Source organism: Dipteris shenzhenensis, chromosome 6 (assembly GCF_047967505.1).
Source record: "Dipteris shenzhenensis isolate YYH24624 ecotype China chromosome 6, Dip_SZ_1.0, whole genome shotgun sequence".
Taxonomy (NCBI): domain Eukaryota; kingdom Viridiplantae; phylum Streptophyta; class Polypodiopsida; order Gleicheniales; family Dipteridaceae; genus Dipteris; species Dipteris shenzhenensis.
The window spans coordinates 204,744-222,389 of NC_141601.1; the positions used below are offsets into that span (position 1 = coordinate 204,744).

The 17,646-nt window shown below is 44.1% G+C and overlaps 1 protein-coding gene across 1 annotated transcript in view; it reads left to right on the top strand.

Moving 5' to 3' along the window:
• The first annotated feature begins 4,941 nt into the window (after nt 1–4,941).
• Nucleotides 4,942–17,646, top strand: part of LOC147900609 (uncharacterized) — a 34,123-nt gene continuing 21,418 nt past the window's right edge. The window contains exons 1-2 of the mRNA XM_087376354.1: nt 4,942–5,264; nt 8,942–9,124. Coding sequence (XP_087232480.1) covers nt 5,109–5,264; nt 8,942–9,124 — 339 coding nt within the window. The 5' untranslated portion in view covers nt 4,942–5,108. The remainder of the gene's footprint in view (nt 5,265–8,941; nt 9,125–17,646) is intronic.

The following is a 17,646-nucleotide window of genomic DNA, read 5'->3' on the forward strand; positions in this document are numbered from 1 at the left end:
TTGGAAAAGTTTGCGAAGCATGCTGCTTCGACAAACAAAAGTGAACCAACTTTGTGAGAAGTACCTCTCATGCATGAGGTATTCTCGATTTGATACATACAGGAAAATTGGGTTATGCCCATACCCATAGCATCAATGGTTCACTTTACTACTTGACTTTCATCAACGAGACTACAGCAAATATTGTTGGGTCTACTTTCTGAAAGAGAAATCTAAAGTGTTTTTCAGATTTCAAGAATTCAAAGTCATGGTAGAAAGCTAGATAGGCATAAAGATCAAAGTCATGAGATCAGATCGAGGAGGTGAATACATGTCTTTGGCATTCATGAACTTTTGCAGGTCATAGCATTCGAAGACAATTCACATGTGCAGATACTCCTCAGCAGAATGCAAGAGCTGAAAGGAAGAATGGGACTTTAGCAGACAATGCTAGAGCAATGGTTAGTGAGAAGCATCTTCCAAATCAATAGTGGGTAGAAGCAATAGCCACTGCAAACTACTTGCTTAATCGGCTAGCCGCCTACCAAACTGATAGAAGGTTTGACTCCTTATGAAGCATTCATTGGACACAAGCCACACATTGGGCATCTCCACATATTTGGTTGCGTAGCATATGCCCACATACATGATGATCATCGCAAGAAATTGGATGCGAAGTCACGCAAATGCATCATGGTTGGCTACAGTAGTGAAGAAAGCAAAGCATACAAATTATATGATCCCATCAACCGCAAGGTCATTATCTCTAGAGATGTAATCTTTGATGAGGAATCAGAATGGAAAACCTCAAATACACAGGAGATAGAAGCATCAACTTCAAAGTCATCTACAAAAAATGTTGATGAAGAAGAGCAAGAATTGCCAGTAACACCCCAAGCAGAGCCACAGCAGCTTAGATGGTCTACTAGGGAAAGTAGACCTCCAGCCAGATTGACATATGCTCAGAACGGCAAAGCAATTCAGGTTGAAACCACCAACTATGCTCTTATGACTACCATTAGGGCTACAGAAGAGCCAGTGTAGTTCGAAGATGCAATAGACAAGTCAGAATGGCAAACTGCTATGAATGAAGAAATGGATGCTTTGTATAACAATAATACTTGGGAATTATGCGACCTTCCACTAGAAAAGAAGGCCATAGCAAATAAATGGGTATACAAAGTGAAGTACAATCCAGATGGTAGTATTCAAAGATACAAAGCCAAACTATTTGCAAAAGGATTTGCATAGCAATACGGTCAAGATTATGATGAGACTTATGCTCCAATAGCAAAGACGGATTCCATATGGTTCTTGATATCACTAGCGACACTCAGCGGATGGAATGTGTATCAGCTCGATGTCAAGAATGCATTTCTCAATGGTTACCTAGATGAGGAAGTCTATATGCAACAACCAGCAGGTTATGTTGAACCAGGAAAGGAGAATAAGTTTTGCCATGTCAAGAAAAGTCTCTACGGCTTAAAGCAAGCACCCAGAAATTGGTATAGCAAAATCGATAAGTATTTTGCTGATCTGGGATACATGAAGTCCAATGCAGATCATACTCTCTACTACAAAGTTCAAGGGGAAGACATTACTATTGCACTTTTGTACGTAGATGATCTGATTGTGACCGGAAGTAAGGATAGCTTCATCAGAAAACTAAAACAAGACTTATCTGCAGAGTTCGACATGAAAGATCTTGGACTTATGCACTATTGTCTTGGAATTGAGTTCTGGAGAGATTCAGATAGCACATTCATGAGTCAGCTCAAGTATGTTGATAGTCTCTTGAAGAAGTTTCATATGGCAGATTGCAAGATTGCAGCCACTCCCATGGAACAGAGTTTGAAACCTACTAAAGATTCATAAAAGCCTACAATCAATGACAGGTACTACAGATAGCTCATCGGATCTCTTATATATCTGACAATCACTCGGCTAGATATTTGTTATGCAGCAAGCTCATTAGCACAGTTTATGGCAAATCCAAAACAGTCTCACTAGAATGTAGCCAAAAGAGTCTTGAGATACATTAGAGGTACAAGACAGTGTGGGATAGAATATAGAGGAAGTCATCCACGGTTGCATGGATACTGTGACAATGACTATGGTGGAGATCATGAGACCAAGAGATCGACACAAGGATATGCTTTTTTCCTTGGTCAAGGTGCTATATCATGGTTATCAAACAAACAACCAACTGTTTCTTTATCTTCGACTGAAGCATAATATAGAGCACTCACTACAGGTGCATGTGAGGCTATATGGCTCAGAAGACTATTGTCAGAAACAGATTACTTTGATGAGTCAAAGCCAACAACAATATATTGTGATAATCAATTGGCTAAGAATCCAGTATATCACTCCAAGACAAAGCACACTGATGTCAGAGAGCACTTCATCAGAGAAAGTGTTACTTGGTGACATCACACTGCAGCATTGTGATAGCAAAGAGAATGTTGCAGTCATCTTTACCAAACCACTCGATAAAGAGCTATTCGAGAAACACCGACTAGCTCTTGGTTTGGCATAGAGGAATGACATTCCCATTAAAGAGGTGTGATGGAATGTAATGCCTAGTCCTTCTTCAATTCCCTAGAATCATCATCTTGAGGGAAGGCCTACTTCATGATGTTGATCTTGAGGGAAGGTGTTGAGAGTTCACGCTCAACATCATGTGATCACATGTGCATAGAACCATCATGTGATCATATGTGCATAGCACTAACCCAATAGAGTGCTATAAAGGAAAGGGTTAGATCCCCTAACCCTAACCCTAAATGGGTTTGTATATGTTCTACATTTTCAACTAAATCTAGTGTACAGTTAGTCATTTGTGTTGTGTACTCTAGCTGTGCCCTCTCTCCTCATCTCCACTCTTCTCCTCTCCCCTCTTCATATTTTGTCACCAGTTTCCCATGTGTGGGGTGCAAAAGCGCGTTGGGTTTTTTTTGTTTCAGGTTGAATAATGTAGAACTTAAAGGTGAGAAGTTTCTATCTTGTTTGTAGCTCCAAATGAAGCCTCCTTTAAGTCTCGTCCACGTACAGTATCGATCAACACCGCCCTGGTGTCGATGTACCTTCCTTTCAATACCAACCATCTTGGTAACTCAAAGAGTACAAATAGGACATCTATTTTCCTCTCCTTACATTTAATCCTTTTGCTTGACTTGCATTCACATATTTCTTGCTTCCTTTGCGATTTCATCCCTTTTAGACCCTCTTCTTTACAAATTTTAAAGCTAACGAAGAAGCTGTGAAAAATGGTTGGAGTGACTCGGCAAAGGGCAGGCTTTATCATTACACTTGGAAATTTGGTAAAGATAAAATTGTTCTATATGTAGCAATTGGAAATAAGATGCACGGAGAGTCATCACTGATGGCGATCTTAAGGTGAGAACCATGCAGGAAAAGCAAGTTTGCAAGCTCAAAATGTGACTACATCTGATTGTTCTGCCTAAATCAGCAATGGATTACAAGATAGAAAATTCTTCGTTTGTGATAATGCAAAGTGGGTGCAAATGTGGGGAATGAAAGAAAAGGATGAGGTTTCGTTAAAGCATCTATTGATGAGAGGAAGTGGATGAGAATGTGGTGATTTGTGTTTGCTTAGAGAAGATTGGAGACGACAGGCAGCAAAAGGGATGAAAAGAAGTGAGGCGTCAAAGAAGAGGATATGGGTGGCGAGTAGCAAAAGGGATGCAAAATCATATTAAGATTTGTGGCAAACCAAAACGAAGCATATAGGTGCACAATGACGAAGCGTCCGTATTTGCAACAATTCAATTCAAGACACCATCGGTCGGATAGACACGTAGCCCACTAAAGTATGAATGAAAGATGCTTCAAGCTAGGGAAAGGGCCAGCAAGCTTTTCAAGCTATGTGATGACACAAGACAAGAGGGGTTGGGGTAGCCTCTTCATCACAGAGGTGTTTGGCCTCTTGAACACAAAGGGCGTGTTACTTTATTGCCATACTTCATCATAGAGGCGTTTCGCTGTTTGAAGGCAAAGGGTGTGTTCATCATAGAGGTGTTTGGTTGTTTGAAGGCAAAGGTTGTGTTCATCACATAGTTGTTTGGCTATTTGAAGGCAAAGGGCATGTTAGTAGGCATACTTTATTGCCATTAGATGAAGTGCGCTATAATCGACAACCCTTAGAACAAGGAGCATAAGGGAGCTTCTTTCCCACTTGAGCACTGCAGCAAGCTAATCGATAGATCGGAGGAGGACTACGACAATAATTTTTTATATGTTTGCTCTTTGTTTTGCCTACACACTTTTGTAGCGAAGCAAATACTCTCCTACGGCCACCTCACGACCTCCCAAGCAATGCAACACTTTGCACAAGGCACTACATGTTGACAAATGAATTAAAACAGTCTCTTATCTGTCAAGTGGATGACCATTATCTCCAAAGACGAAGAACAGCTTGGATGTGACTAGCACCCGAAAATACACGGCACCTTCTCTCCTTTCAAGTAATCTTGGAGGCTATTCAATTCGGAGTGGTCATTTTCTATTATAGATGAACCAAGATGGATTTGTGTTGAAGAATGGGCTAGCTCATAATTGTAACAAGGGCCTTGAAGAGATGAAGGCCAGACTGACATAGCCTTGACAAAAGCTTGACTTACTACATTGTTCAAACACCTATTTTCCCGAGGTTAGAGAGGCACGTACTGTTGGCTACGTGGAGAGTGAGAATGTTACGTGCTCTACTTCGGACTTCCTCTAATGATAGTTGTCTTTTTGTGCTATCCACAGTCTACTGAACGATCTGAGAATGTTGGAATCATCCCGCTCAAAGACATACGCAGATTCGCTCAGGCTCACATTGGCAAGTTTTCGGAGACCCCCTTTGTTTTCCTCAAATGCAAGGTTTACAAATTGACACGTGGCTCCATATGTGTTCAGATAGCTTGAAGAGAACGGTAACAACATGTTGCCTTTCATTCAAAACGTCGCTCTTGCCTTAGTTCTGCACGCAACACCTTTTCCCATTCGGTTATGGAAGTCCTTCGATAGCCGGGCAAGAGTACCTACGGCTAGAGAAACTATCGGAAAACGAATGGTTAGAGGGCTGCGAATATTTTCTTAAGTACCAACTCGCGAATAGGGCGATGGCTGCTACATTGCCCTGGGCAAGGCCTCCTCTTTTGATCTCAATCACTGCAGCTACAAGATCGGCGCTGCCTAAACTTCCCTTGAAAGAATTTTCCCTCCAGCATCAAAGAAATTTTCATTGCTATGGTCCATCGTCGGCAAAGTATAGAAAGGTGCTTACCATTCCTTCGGAGATATGTCCCTGCATGTAGTTGACGTGCCCAGGAACTTTAATCGCAACCTCGCAAGAAGATGGTTTTCCCATACATTGCTGTGCACTTGCAATCCCTTTCCCTCCTAGAAGAGTCTTTCCATTCAATAAGGGAAATTAAAACAACAGAGTATGAATGCTCGTGGGCACTCCCACATGGACTATTAGATGTGCGTGTGAGAGAGAGAGAGAGAGAGAGAGAGAGAGAGAGAGAGAGAGGGCTTTAAAAAGGTACACTAAATCACTTCCAAGTCGCTTTAGGGAGACACGTGGTCCAAATGGATATGGGCTCTTGAAAGGATAATTCAACCATCCTACATTGCAACAACAAAAGCTATGTAGCTATTGCAACTAAAATGCTTGGCCAGCTGCTAAGTATATTGTAAGTAGCTAATAATAGGTCAGTTGATCTAACGGCTTAGAATGTGCCACATGGCTTCGTAGGATTTTAGAGTTTCATAAAACGCTCTAGTGCTGGCCAAGTAAAGAATTCAATATTAACAGAGCACATAGAGATTCAATACTACTTTGTTCTAGAAAAATCATATGCAAAGGTATTACCAAAAGGATTGAGCCATTCCAAGATGAAGTCAATTCTGGGCATAGGAAACCCATTCTTGTTAATTACGTGGTAATCCACACAGATCCTAACTATGTTAATGACAAAAAGGATTGGTGCTACATATAGAGAGTTGCTTAGTGATGAAGCCTACTTTGAAACTCCTCCAACTCTGGCTCTGCTTGTTGGACAATAACGCTTCTGGAAGTAGTTCTATCCTAAATCCTTTGGTTGTGATAGTGGTAAGCTTGGAGTAAACAATAACTCTTGAAAATCTTGAACAATGCCCCCTCTTGTGAAATTCTAGTAATGGTGCAACGCCAGAAGTGATGTAGACCAAATAGACATGCCCACGTCACATAATTCTCAATTTAGTTGGATGGTTGAAATTAAGGGTCTCAGAGAAACATCCTGATGCAATAAAATCGGACCCAATTCTTAGAATGGTCAAATTCAATGCATTCTTGTAGTTGGATATAACGTCAAACTGGTGCCACCACGAGCTCCTAGGATGATGCCTCTCTTGGTGTGACTTTGAGAGTGTTTTTGACTACCCATCTGAAGTTCTTCAGGAAGGCTACTTTTTCCTCCATGTTGCTCTCAACAACTCAACCCAGGATGATGTCTCTCTTGGTGTGATTTTGAGAGTCTTCTTGATACCCATCTGGAGTTCTTCAGGAAGGCTACTTTTGCCTCCATGTTGCTCTCAACAATTCAGCCGAGAAATGCTCCAGTACTGACTCCTTAGGGTAGAATGTCAGGCAAGTGCTTTTTGTAGTGTTGGCAAGGATAATGTTATGGGAGCCCCGGTATCTCCTAGGATGAAGACATTCTAACGACCAATCATGGAGCTGCAACATAATGTTTCCCATTCTGCTGATCCGCAAGCTCCTCTATGGTAATACAAGTCATTTTGGCAAGGGCTGAGGCTGCGATTGGACCAACTATTGTCGCCATCTCCTCTTAGAGTTGCTCGTAACGATCCTACTATTGTGGCTTTTAGGCTATAATTGGACCAACTATTGTGGCCATCTCCTCTTAGAGTATCTTGTAACGATCCTACTATTGTGGCTTAGGCTATAGTTGGACCAACTGTTGTTGCCATCTCCTCTCAGAGGTTCTTGTAACAAGGATGATTCTACTTTTGTGGTCGTACACATGACAAGAATAATAACTATTTTTGAGTTGTGCTAAGCATATGTCTTTGTATCTAGGAAACTGCCATAGCCATTGATGTCCTTCATTGTCCAATTCGTCTTATTGGATTGTTGCCCATTTCCATTCCTAATCTTCTTGTCATTCCTGGAGCTACTATCTTTAGAGTCCTTATGAGGGCGGCCTTAGGTCCTTGAGCCTTGCTCATGAGTGCAAAAATATGAGTGAATTCAGAGGCAATGTCATAATCTTTCAGTTCTAGAACTACAAACATAACTGGCCTCTAGCTTTGGGGTGATCTTAAGGGATCTATACTGGTGGCGACGTAGTAGCCTCTTGTAGGTATGCTCGGAGATAAGTGTCAGTTCTAGAACCTCCAGGTTAGTAGAGACTAAGCTTGAGGCGGTGTAGCAACTCTCCCTTCATAGGGGCAAGACATGGTCCCAAACTCGTAGCCAAGGAGGAACATGACCATTCCCTTCATGTATGTCATCTGAGCTGCAACTGAGCTCTCCTATCAAGGACTGTGGGAGTAAGATGCCATTCTTTCAAAACTCAAAATCTTTAAGTGCGCATATCCCTCGTTGTGGCATTGAAGTCCCCAAGAAGTAGGCCTCTTCTTGTTGCATGTATTGCTGCTGTCCTCATAAAGTTCCAAGAATGGTGATAGCCCCTCACTGTGGACTCCCTGCATAGTAGCATGCTGCAATACACATATTTGTGGCTGAGGGCTCTCCTAAAGCAGAATCCACGCATATCAGCATGCTCATCCATGCCTGTGAGATTGGCTTGTGACTAGGGATGTGAGTCAGATAAGACTGCTGCCCTCTTGACCTCATACCCCCTCGTTTGTACGGGCTTCTGTCCAATGTATAGATAGCCATGTGTATCTATGTACTATTGGTAAGCCTCTCTCTTGGCTTGGTGTGTTTCCGTGTAGACTACGAGATCTTTCCCTTGTAGATTGTGAGAACTTTCCCTTGGGAAGTCTTGGCGAAGTTGCCTCGTGAGGATCAAGAGTCTTGTTTCTGTTCTTTCTAAGCAACTAATAAAGCACCTATGGTCCTCACATGCCACATATTCCTATTCGGGAGGGGACCCCTTTTGGTTTTGGATAATGACTCTTCCATCCCCTAGCCTTACCTCGGACTTCTTGAGTCCCTCCTTTGTTGCTCAATTTGCATTTGTGTGAGGTTGTCTTTAATGAAGACAGGAGTCCCCATCACATTTGCTCCTTTCACGAAGGCATCATGTCTTGCTTTTGCATTTTGGAACTTGATGATCAACGACTACTTCCGTTTATGATGCATCCTTTCCCACTCTCCAGGCATTCTCATAGTGGAGATTGCTTGTTTGATGTGGTTAGGGCCATCATATGAGCTGCAACCATATTCTCCCCAACTGAAACAGCAACGAGTGATTTCTTTGCGATGTAACAGGCACAAAAATTCAATTAAATTGCTGTGATATAAGGAAGGTAGCATATTTTCCCTTTGGTCTACCAAGAAATGTCGTTTCTTCCTCATGATTGTCCGTTTCCATGCTGTCTTGGCATGCCGCAATAATTCTGGCTAATGCTTTGGAGCATCTGTCAAAGCCCTTCTGAAGCCCTTGAATTCATCATACAAGTCATCCCGCATGGTGGTCAGTATGTGGTTAGGGAAGGGGAGATGTTTGAAAGAAAAGAGACTATGTGAAGAGTATTTGGAAGGAAAGAGGCCCTAGACTTGAGGTGAGTCAGGTTTCTGCATGACAGCTAGCTGTGAGGGAAGATGTGAGCTGTAGGTGTCGTCAAAGCCATTATTCTAGCAGATACAATTCTAGAGAACATGCTTTCCATTTGACTATTTTTGATGATTTGTTGTATCAGGAAACATCTAGCAAAATGATTGTGTATGCATTATTATATTTGACCATGTGTGCAGGGTCGAAAACTTGGAAGAGAAAGAATCAAGTGCATGTATAATGAAGAGCCAGATGACCAAGACGGCGAAGATGACAATTTTGAGGTCCTCTTTCGAGTTGCAATCACTGTAATAGGAAGGGCATCCAAGAATGCAGCAAAGGTTGCAAGGGATCTATTGCCGCCTATGATTTCCTCAGAGTTGGTGAGTTTGCTAGAAAGACTGCGGTGTTGTGTATGTTTGCTAAATTGGCAAAAGCTGTCATTAAATCTTTTCTAAAAGCCTTATGACTAATTTTGGAGTCCATTTTACAGTGAAAGCTAGTCAAAGTCTGACTCACTCTCAACCGCTAGAGCTGCTGCTCCTCCTCATACACCTCCCTGCTGCTCTCCTCAGCCCCCTTCCTCTCAGCCCCTCCCTCCCTCCTCTCCTTCACCCGCCTCTCTCAGCCCCCTCCCCGCCTCCCTTACCCCGCCCCTCTCTGCCCTCTCCCCACCCCTCTCAGTCCCCTCCCCTCCCCCCCTCCCTATCCCCGCCCCTACCCCCGCCTCCCTCAGCCCCCTCCCTACCCCGCCCCCTAACCCCACCTCCCTCAGCCCCCTTCCCGCCTCCCTACCACTGCCCCTACCCCCGCCCCTAACTCGCCCCCCTACCCGCCTCCCTCAGCCCCCTCCCCTCCCCGCCTCTCCTACCCCCCCCCCCCCCCCCCCCCTCCCTTTCCCCGATTCCCTTTCCGCCTCCCTCATTCCCCTCCCCACCTCTCCTACCTCCGCCCCTCCCCCCTCCCCTTCTTCGCCCCTCTCCGCCTCCTCAGCCCCCTCTTCCCGCCCCCTCGTCTTCCCTTCCCTGCCCCTTCCTCTCCTCCTCCCCGCCTCCCTCTCAGCACCCCTTCTTTTTGTCTTTGCCCCTCCCCCTGCCCCCCTTCTTCTGGCTCCTCTTTGTTTCAGCCCCTCCTCCCTTCATCGCCTTTTCTTTTTGCAGTAGAAGTGACGGACGGATCATTCAAATCGGTTTGAATCGGTCTTCCCACCTCGATTGGTGATGGATTTCGAATTAGCCAATTCTAACTGGCTTCCACCGCGGCCATGAAAATAGTTACATTCTCAGAAGACGAGTTGTAGCAACTCAAGAAGGATGTAGAGCTTGAAAGCTCTACCACGTTGATCGCATGCATCTATGGGTGTCACCCTTCCAGGTCACAAGCCAGAGACTGGGTGCTTTCGGTGCTACCACCAGAACTCACCCTTCGACTTAAAGATGTTCGCTGACTGGGTCGAGGTTTCTTCCAGGTCGTATTTGATATTTGATTCACCAGAGGTTGTGAGCACTGTGCTCAAAGTTGGGTACTTGTACTTGGGGCATAGAAAAATTTATTTGACCCCTTCTTGCTGGGCTTTGACCTTGTGGAGGAGGTGGGGTTCTTGCTTTTCGTCAGATTTTCCGGTCTCCCCCAAGTTTACCATTGCCTACTCCCGATTACTTTGGGATTGTCACTGAGATCCCCCCTTCCCTGGTTTGCCCTTGATAGCTCCAGAGGCGATCAAGTCTCATGGGGTTGCTAGAGTTAGGGTCCTTGCGTTGGACCCTAATTTATCAGATGATCATATCATGCTTCAGCGTCCAGAGGGCTTTTTCTTTAGACAATGAGTGCCAAAGCAGGTGACCAAAAAGTGTGGCCTGAAAGTAATTTACCTGATTGCGCAATCTATGGCATCTAGTTTGTGCTTCTGAATGAATCCGGATCAGTTGTTTGCGGCGGCGATGAGGGACACCACCAAGTCCTTGTATGTTCCAATAAACAATCCTCATCGACGGGAGGAAGTAGCATGGAACATCTTACCTGACCTAGTGGCGGAAACGAACCCATCAATGGGGGAAGACCTCCTGCTTAATGAGCGAGGGAGGGAGCTAAGTGGAGGGAAATCCACGGGGGAAAGTACTCGTCCACCTAGGGAAGAAGACACCCTGTCAACAGAAACCCCAACCATTGTCTCACCAAAAGTAAAAGGCACAAAGTCCTCTGGGAAGTCCGTGAGATCTGCCAGGGCTGCGAAAGAGTTTTGTAAACCAAAGAATCCCTTCAGAGGGAAGCGGATCAATAGTGTACACAACCCCTTTTCCTATCCAAGAGGGGAGCTGAGGGAAGGGATTGCTCTGAAATGCCATGATCCTGGAAAGCTGTGGGGGCCTCTCTAGTCGGACTTCGGAGAAATATTATAAAGTGGCTGGTCAAGGAGAGGGGCTACCACCGAGTCAGGGGGAGAAGCTGCAGCTAGGGCTGCAATTGGAGCACTAGCGTCCTGAACCGGGTGATGTGCAACATTAGTGGGAGCAACCAGAACTTCCGCGACCCACAGGCCTTCAACTCCTCCTCAGAGTATTTGCAAATAACAATGTCCTGCATCGAGGCATTCTCCCGTCCACAAGAGGAGAGGTAGACCAAGATCTGCACCCCCACGACGGGCAAAATTGAAGAGCAGAAAACAAAGACATGCCAAGAAATGGCTTCCTCCCGCCACAAAGAGGAGAAGAGCATGGCCACGACCTGATGGCCACGACCTGTTGTCCAAAATCAAAGGACCACCCAACAAAAATGAGGGCGTCCTCCCACCCCAAAAAGGAGGAGCAGATGACGATCTACAGTCCCAGAGAGGGCATCAACAACAACATAGGATTGGGCAAAAAGACCCACTAGGAGACATAGATCTGCGAACCCTCAACGAAGGGTATGATGAAGATGAAGGTCAAGGTGACCTCTCTCTCGAACAAGGAGAAGTGCAGGGTGGATTCCACCCCTTGAATGTCAATTTCGGACTCTTTTCTCCCCTTGGTTGTTGGACATGGAGTTATCCTCCCCTCTAGAGCCTTGTGGATGCTTCTTTTGATTGGGGGAAGTAAGTTTGGATTCCTCAACCTCTACGCCCCCAATAATAGTGTTACGCTCAAGTTGAGGCAACATGACCTCGGAAGGGTTAGTCGACATTTTCCTTTGTAAAGGATCAATGTTTGTATTATATTTATTTGGGCTTCATGTAAATAGTCAAAGGGGTTAATGTCAAGGTCCTTGATGAGGGTAACAAGGCACTGACTAGATGGGTCTAAGGCTATGGGTCTTAAATGCATTAAGTGGGAAATGTGCCTAGGGGCAAGTGAATAAATTGATATCCCAAGAGAGGGGTAGTAAATATGCATTTAAGAGGTACCCTAGAATGTAGACATGTGGCATACTAGATCCATCTAGGGAATTGGGGCTTGGTGGAATATGCAAGCTGGAGCCTTCACGTGTGTGTGTCATTCTGAGAGTTTGCTGTCACCAAGAATTGGCTGGGAGGAAAATTGAGTGCCTGCCTTGTGATTGATTGTTGGCTAGGGAGGATTGAATAGGTTGTACATTAATAGATGTGTGACATTTGGTATCAGAGCGTGGGACGGTGGCTGGTCATCGTGATACCCAACGGAAGACCTGCTAGAGTGTAATGAGTAATAGACCTTACAAGGAATTATCAGGCTCAAGAACCGACAAGCCTCTAGCGTCTCTGTTTTGGTAGCACAGCCTAACGGCAAGAATTCGTCGCTAGATGTGCACAAGAAAGCTCTCATGCAGGCAGAAGTCGAGCGCATCAAGCTCATCATACCCAACAACGCCCAAGCGGGTTTCTGCAGTTAGTCACGCTATAACAACTACAACCCCTTGACTAACCGGTCGTTCGTGTCTGGTGCATCAACGTTGGGATAATGAACGTTAACGAAGGCGTGCACTACGGGTTCCGTTGATTAGCTGACGACCTTAGAGAACCTTTGTGTGGTGGCTCAGCAAATCGGAATTAATTATGATTACCTCGACGTGATAGTGGCTGGGCCAATTTTTTGGGTGGAGCAGGAGTTTTTTTTTGGGGGTCCGCTGGTGACGGAGGTCTTAATCCCATAATATTACTGTCAGGATTTCAGATTTCAGAAATATTGGTTTTGTGTGTTATATACGAAGGCTTGTTGACTATTGGGTGAAGTCGAATCTCATCGTCATGAGAATTCCGTCCATCAGTGACGGAATCCGGTTTTTTTCCGTTCGAATATTGACGAAACTTGACGGAAAATCAGTTTAGAGGCGCTTTTGAGTGGATTTGGATGTATTGAAGTGGCGTGGTGTCGAATAGAGGCGATCAGGAGCTTGAACACTGAAGTTTGGACCAGGGAGCTTTCTATTTCTTTATGCCTTTGAATTATTTGAGATTGCAGATATTTCCCTAGTATAGGAAAAAGATATTCATCTTGGTTCTCAGCTATCTTCAGTTGGTGGTTACGCCTGTTTAGACACCTTTTGTGGTTGTGAGATTGAAAAGCAGTTTGTGAATAGAGTTTTAGGCGGTGTTTTATTCATTATTAAAAAAAAAAAAAAAAACACCCATCGACTTAAATGGAAGTAGAAGAAGAAGCTTCTAGGGTGGATCCTGTAGAGTCGGGAGTCCGGACGACCCTGCAGGTGTCGCGCCTAGCAGGCCATACACTGTCTAGTAGAATTGTATTATTAGAGGATGCCTTGCAACAAATTTTAGCGCAATAATTACAAGCAAATGTAGGGCCATCTGAGCTTAGAAAAATGGTTCATAGTATGTCTGCTAGACCATCTCGTGAAGAGAAGGGTAAAGCTCCAATGGAGCCTGAATCTAGTGTTCATACGGTCGAGCCTAGGAGGCCTAAGGTGCCTAATATTACCAATTATAGGCCAGAAAAGTATTCTAGTCGGATGTGTGACCGTAGTTCTGATATCATAGAGACCTTGTTACACAAATGGGACAAGGCCTTCGCCATTTGTGAAATCAAGAATGATATGAAGAAAATCCGCGAGGCCACCCATATGTTTAATGAGGTAGGGGATAGGTGGTGGATAAAACAACAGAAAGATGGAGTGGCATCCACTACTTGGGAGGGGTTTAAAAAAGAATTTAGAAAACACTTCTTACCTCCTGACGAAGCATCCTGAGCTTGGGATCAGTATCGAAACCTTCGTCAGAGAAATTTATCAGTGGCGGAACACACTGATAAGTTCAGAGAAAGTGTAATGAAAGTTTATGAACCTCTACCTCAGTCAATCCAAGTAAAAGATTTTATCTTTGGACTGAATGAACGGATCAAGATGGAAGTTCGGGCAAGGTATGTGAACGCGCTAGATGAAGCAATTGCCATAGCCTTGAACTATGAGGATGCGAAAGGGAACAGACCAAGTGGGTTTGTGCAGGTTGGGACTCGGTATGAGTACCCGAAGAAAATTGGGTTTAAGAAGAAGTGGATTAGCAAAGGGAGTGCCTCACAGCCTAGTGGTCAAGCCAAGCACATAAAACTCTGATCCATATAAATAATGTCTCCATGTTTTCAGAGCATGGATAACAGCATACAACTCTAATTCATGAGTTGGCCAATTTTGTTGAGAGGGAGAAAGCTTCTTGCTTTCAAAGGCTACTGGCCTTCCCTCTTGGAGGAGAACTACTCTTACCGCAATGCCACTTGCATCGGTTTCAAGGAAAAACGGTTTCTGGGGATCAACTATTTTTAACACCGGACCTGAGACCACAACTTGTTTTATGGTGTTAAAACTCTCCTGTTGATTCTATCCCCATATAAAAGGTGCTTTATATGAGGTCAGATTAGTCAATGGCGATACTATTTCGGAATATCCTTCGATATGCTTTCGATAAAATTGGACAAATCCCAAGAATGATCGCAAAGCAGTCAAACTCTGAGGGATAGGCCAAGTCAGTATTGCAGCCACTTTCTTTGGATCCATTTCTATCCCCTCGAGAGTAATAATGAATCCTAAATATTCAAGTCTTACCATACACAGTATAGTTTTCTTTTTATTTACATAAAGACTGGCTTTCCTCAAAGTATGGAACACTGTTCTTAAGTGTTTGTGATGCTCAGCAATACTTTTGTTGAACATAAGAATATCGTCAATAAAATGTACTACAAACTTTCCGATACACGGATGTAGTAAATCATTCATAAGCATGACGAATGTAGCTCGAGCATTGGTAAGTCCAAACGGCGGTTTTATGCACATCTCAGCTCTAATATGGATCTGATGGTAGCCACATTTAAGATCTATCTTACTGGAAATTACGGCCGCATGTAATGCATCTAACAAATCATCGATCCATGCCATCGGATACCTATGCTTAATAGTGATATTATTCAATGCTCTGTAATCTATATGGAGGCGAAAAGTATCAACTTTCTTTTTTTTAAAATTACATTGGCGAAGCAAAAGGTGAGAAACTGGGTTGAATCTGCCCCAGCTTGAGGTATTCTTCTAGTTGTCTTCGTACCTCCGCTTCTTCGGTAAAACTTAATCTATAGGGAGGTCTAGTTACAAGTTCTGTCCTGGGGATTAGTTCAATCTTATGCTGAACATTCGGCTCTGGAGATAACCCATAAGGTAACTCATCCCTAAAACAATCAGAGAACTCCTCTGCTATTTGATCAGCCAGCTTGGCCATCTCTCCATTTTGGGTAACATCAGTGCTAGCCGAAGAGCCATCAATCGGCTCTACCGATGAAACAAAAACTCTTCTTGAGCTTTTTGAACTTCCATTACGGAAACCAACGGTCCTTGAGGTATTTGCATGCTGCTTATGCTGCCCTTCCCTTCGGGCTTGAATTTCGAAAGCATTGCATGTTCACCAGCTCATGAAACCATGTTTTTTCTGGTTTGTTCTTCCTGCAACAAAAGTCCTATCAATTCATGAAAAGTGAGAGGGTTGCCACCCCCCCTAATGACAAATTCAATGAGTGTGAAAGCTAAGATAGGAATCAGGAAGAGAATTCAGAGTGGTAGTGACCATCTCTGAATCTGGAATGATCTCATCACTATTCAACAATTACTCTCTCAAATCTTGAAGTTTAGTGACGTGCTCAAACATAGAGTCACCCTCATCCATACGAGTATGAGTCAACTCTCTAGCATCATTGCGGGCTGAAAACATACTCTCCAAAATATCCCAAGCTGCCTTCGAGTCTTGCATGACCGAATGTGCGGAATGATAAACCTTTTGACAGAAAGGGAGATAGCTGAAAGTGCTAGCGCTTCACGTGAATCCCACCTTTTCTGATCTTGTGTAGGAGCCACCGCTTCATAGCAGCTGCTGTACCTAGCACTTGTCCTGCACCTTGAGCTTGTCCTCTACCCCTTCCTCCACCTTGTTGAGGAGGACTGGCAGGTGCAACCATATTCTTTGGGCCTGGCTCATCCCCATTGACATAGTCCCATAATTGTTTGCCAGCCAGGATATTGTGAACCATAAAACTAGGGAGTAGTTGGTACCATCCAACTTATCCTCCTGTGTGAGGACTCCAAACACTTCATTGGGATTGTTCTGGGCCTTAAGTGCCAGAGAAATTGCAGCAAATACCAACCAAAAAATTCCCTTTCTAGGAATGAAGGTGCACAACACAAATCCCTGCTGGGATATTGATGCAAACTGCCCACTTCTTAAAAAAACAGCCAATCAATGGCTCAAAATGCAACAGTCCACAAGCATAAATTCACTTGAATCTCTGCTGGATCTCGCTGCAAAACACCTGCAAAAAGTCCAAAAGCCCCAAATATAGGAAAATGGGTGTCCAAAACCAAAGGACAGCTTGCTGTCTCAGCCTATCAAAGGCTCAAAATGCACCCAAATGTCCTGCAAATGTCAAAAAACTCCCAAAATGACACTGCAAAAGATGGCATATGTCTGCAATGTTACTCAATCTATCAAAAGAGGGCAAATTTCCCAAAAGCCCCAAATTTTGACCAAAATTGCAAATTTCCTACAAAAGCCCCAAATTTCTGCTCCAACAGATCTGCCAAACAATGGCTCACACTTCACGAACGGAATGACGTAGGTTGTTGTAGTGATAATTGACGTCGTTATACGCGCAGGTTGTACGGTAGGTGGCACATGTTGTCAGCAGATTGTACGGACAACTGACGTAGAGATGTATGGGTAGGTACTCAGAGCTGTACGACAGCGTACGAAATCTGTACCAGGTACGGATGACATGCAAAACAGGTATGGAGCTGCACTTGTACGGACCGCGTTTGTACAGACGGTGCTTGTACAGGTAGAGTAGCTTGGTTTACGGATGAACAGCTTAGTCTTCTGTACAACGTACGGACTGACGGGAGCTGTACAGACAGAAACGTACAGGCGAGAGCTGTAGCTTGACGATGAAGCTAAGAGCTAAGCAGGTCCGAGAGCTCGATTGCTCTAATACCAAATGTTAAGTAAAGGGTGTGTGCTGAAAGGAGAGCAATGTCAGTTGTATTGCAAAAGAGAGATTCACAACAACCCAACTACTAACTACTACTTGGAGTTGGGTATACTAACTGCGGTTACGAAAAAAAAACTCTAATTAGGGAAAAGTGCCCCTAACCCACTTATTAGTCATACATTGGTCAATGCCATGAATTATGGCGATAATTCCAACAGGACCTTGCATCCAGGGTGGTGGTTGTCAACCAGGTTTTGCTGGCCACGGCTTGGTGTGTTTGCTCTTGTTGGTGCAGCTCCAAGGAATGCATCACTCAACTCATAAGGCCTATCAACGGATTATCAGTCTTTGCGCTACTTTTTGACGCAATCTAAGCTGTCCGAGAAGCACATGAGCTGGGCAAACTTCTTGTCAATGTTTCATTTTCAGATTGTACATGTTGAAGGTAAGAAGAATGTGGTTGCAGATGCTTTGTC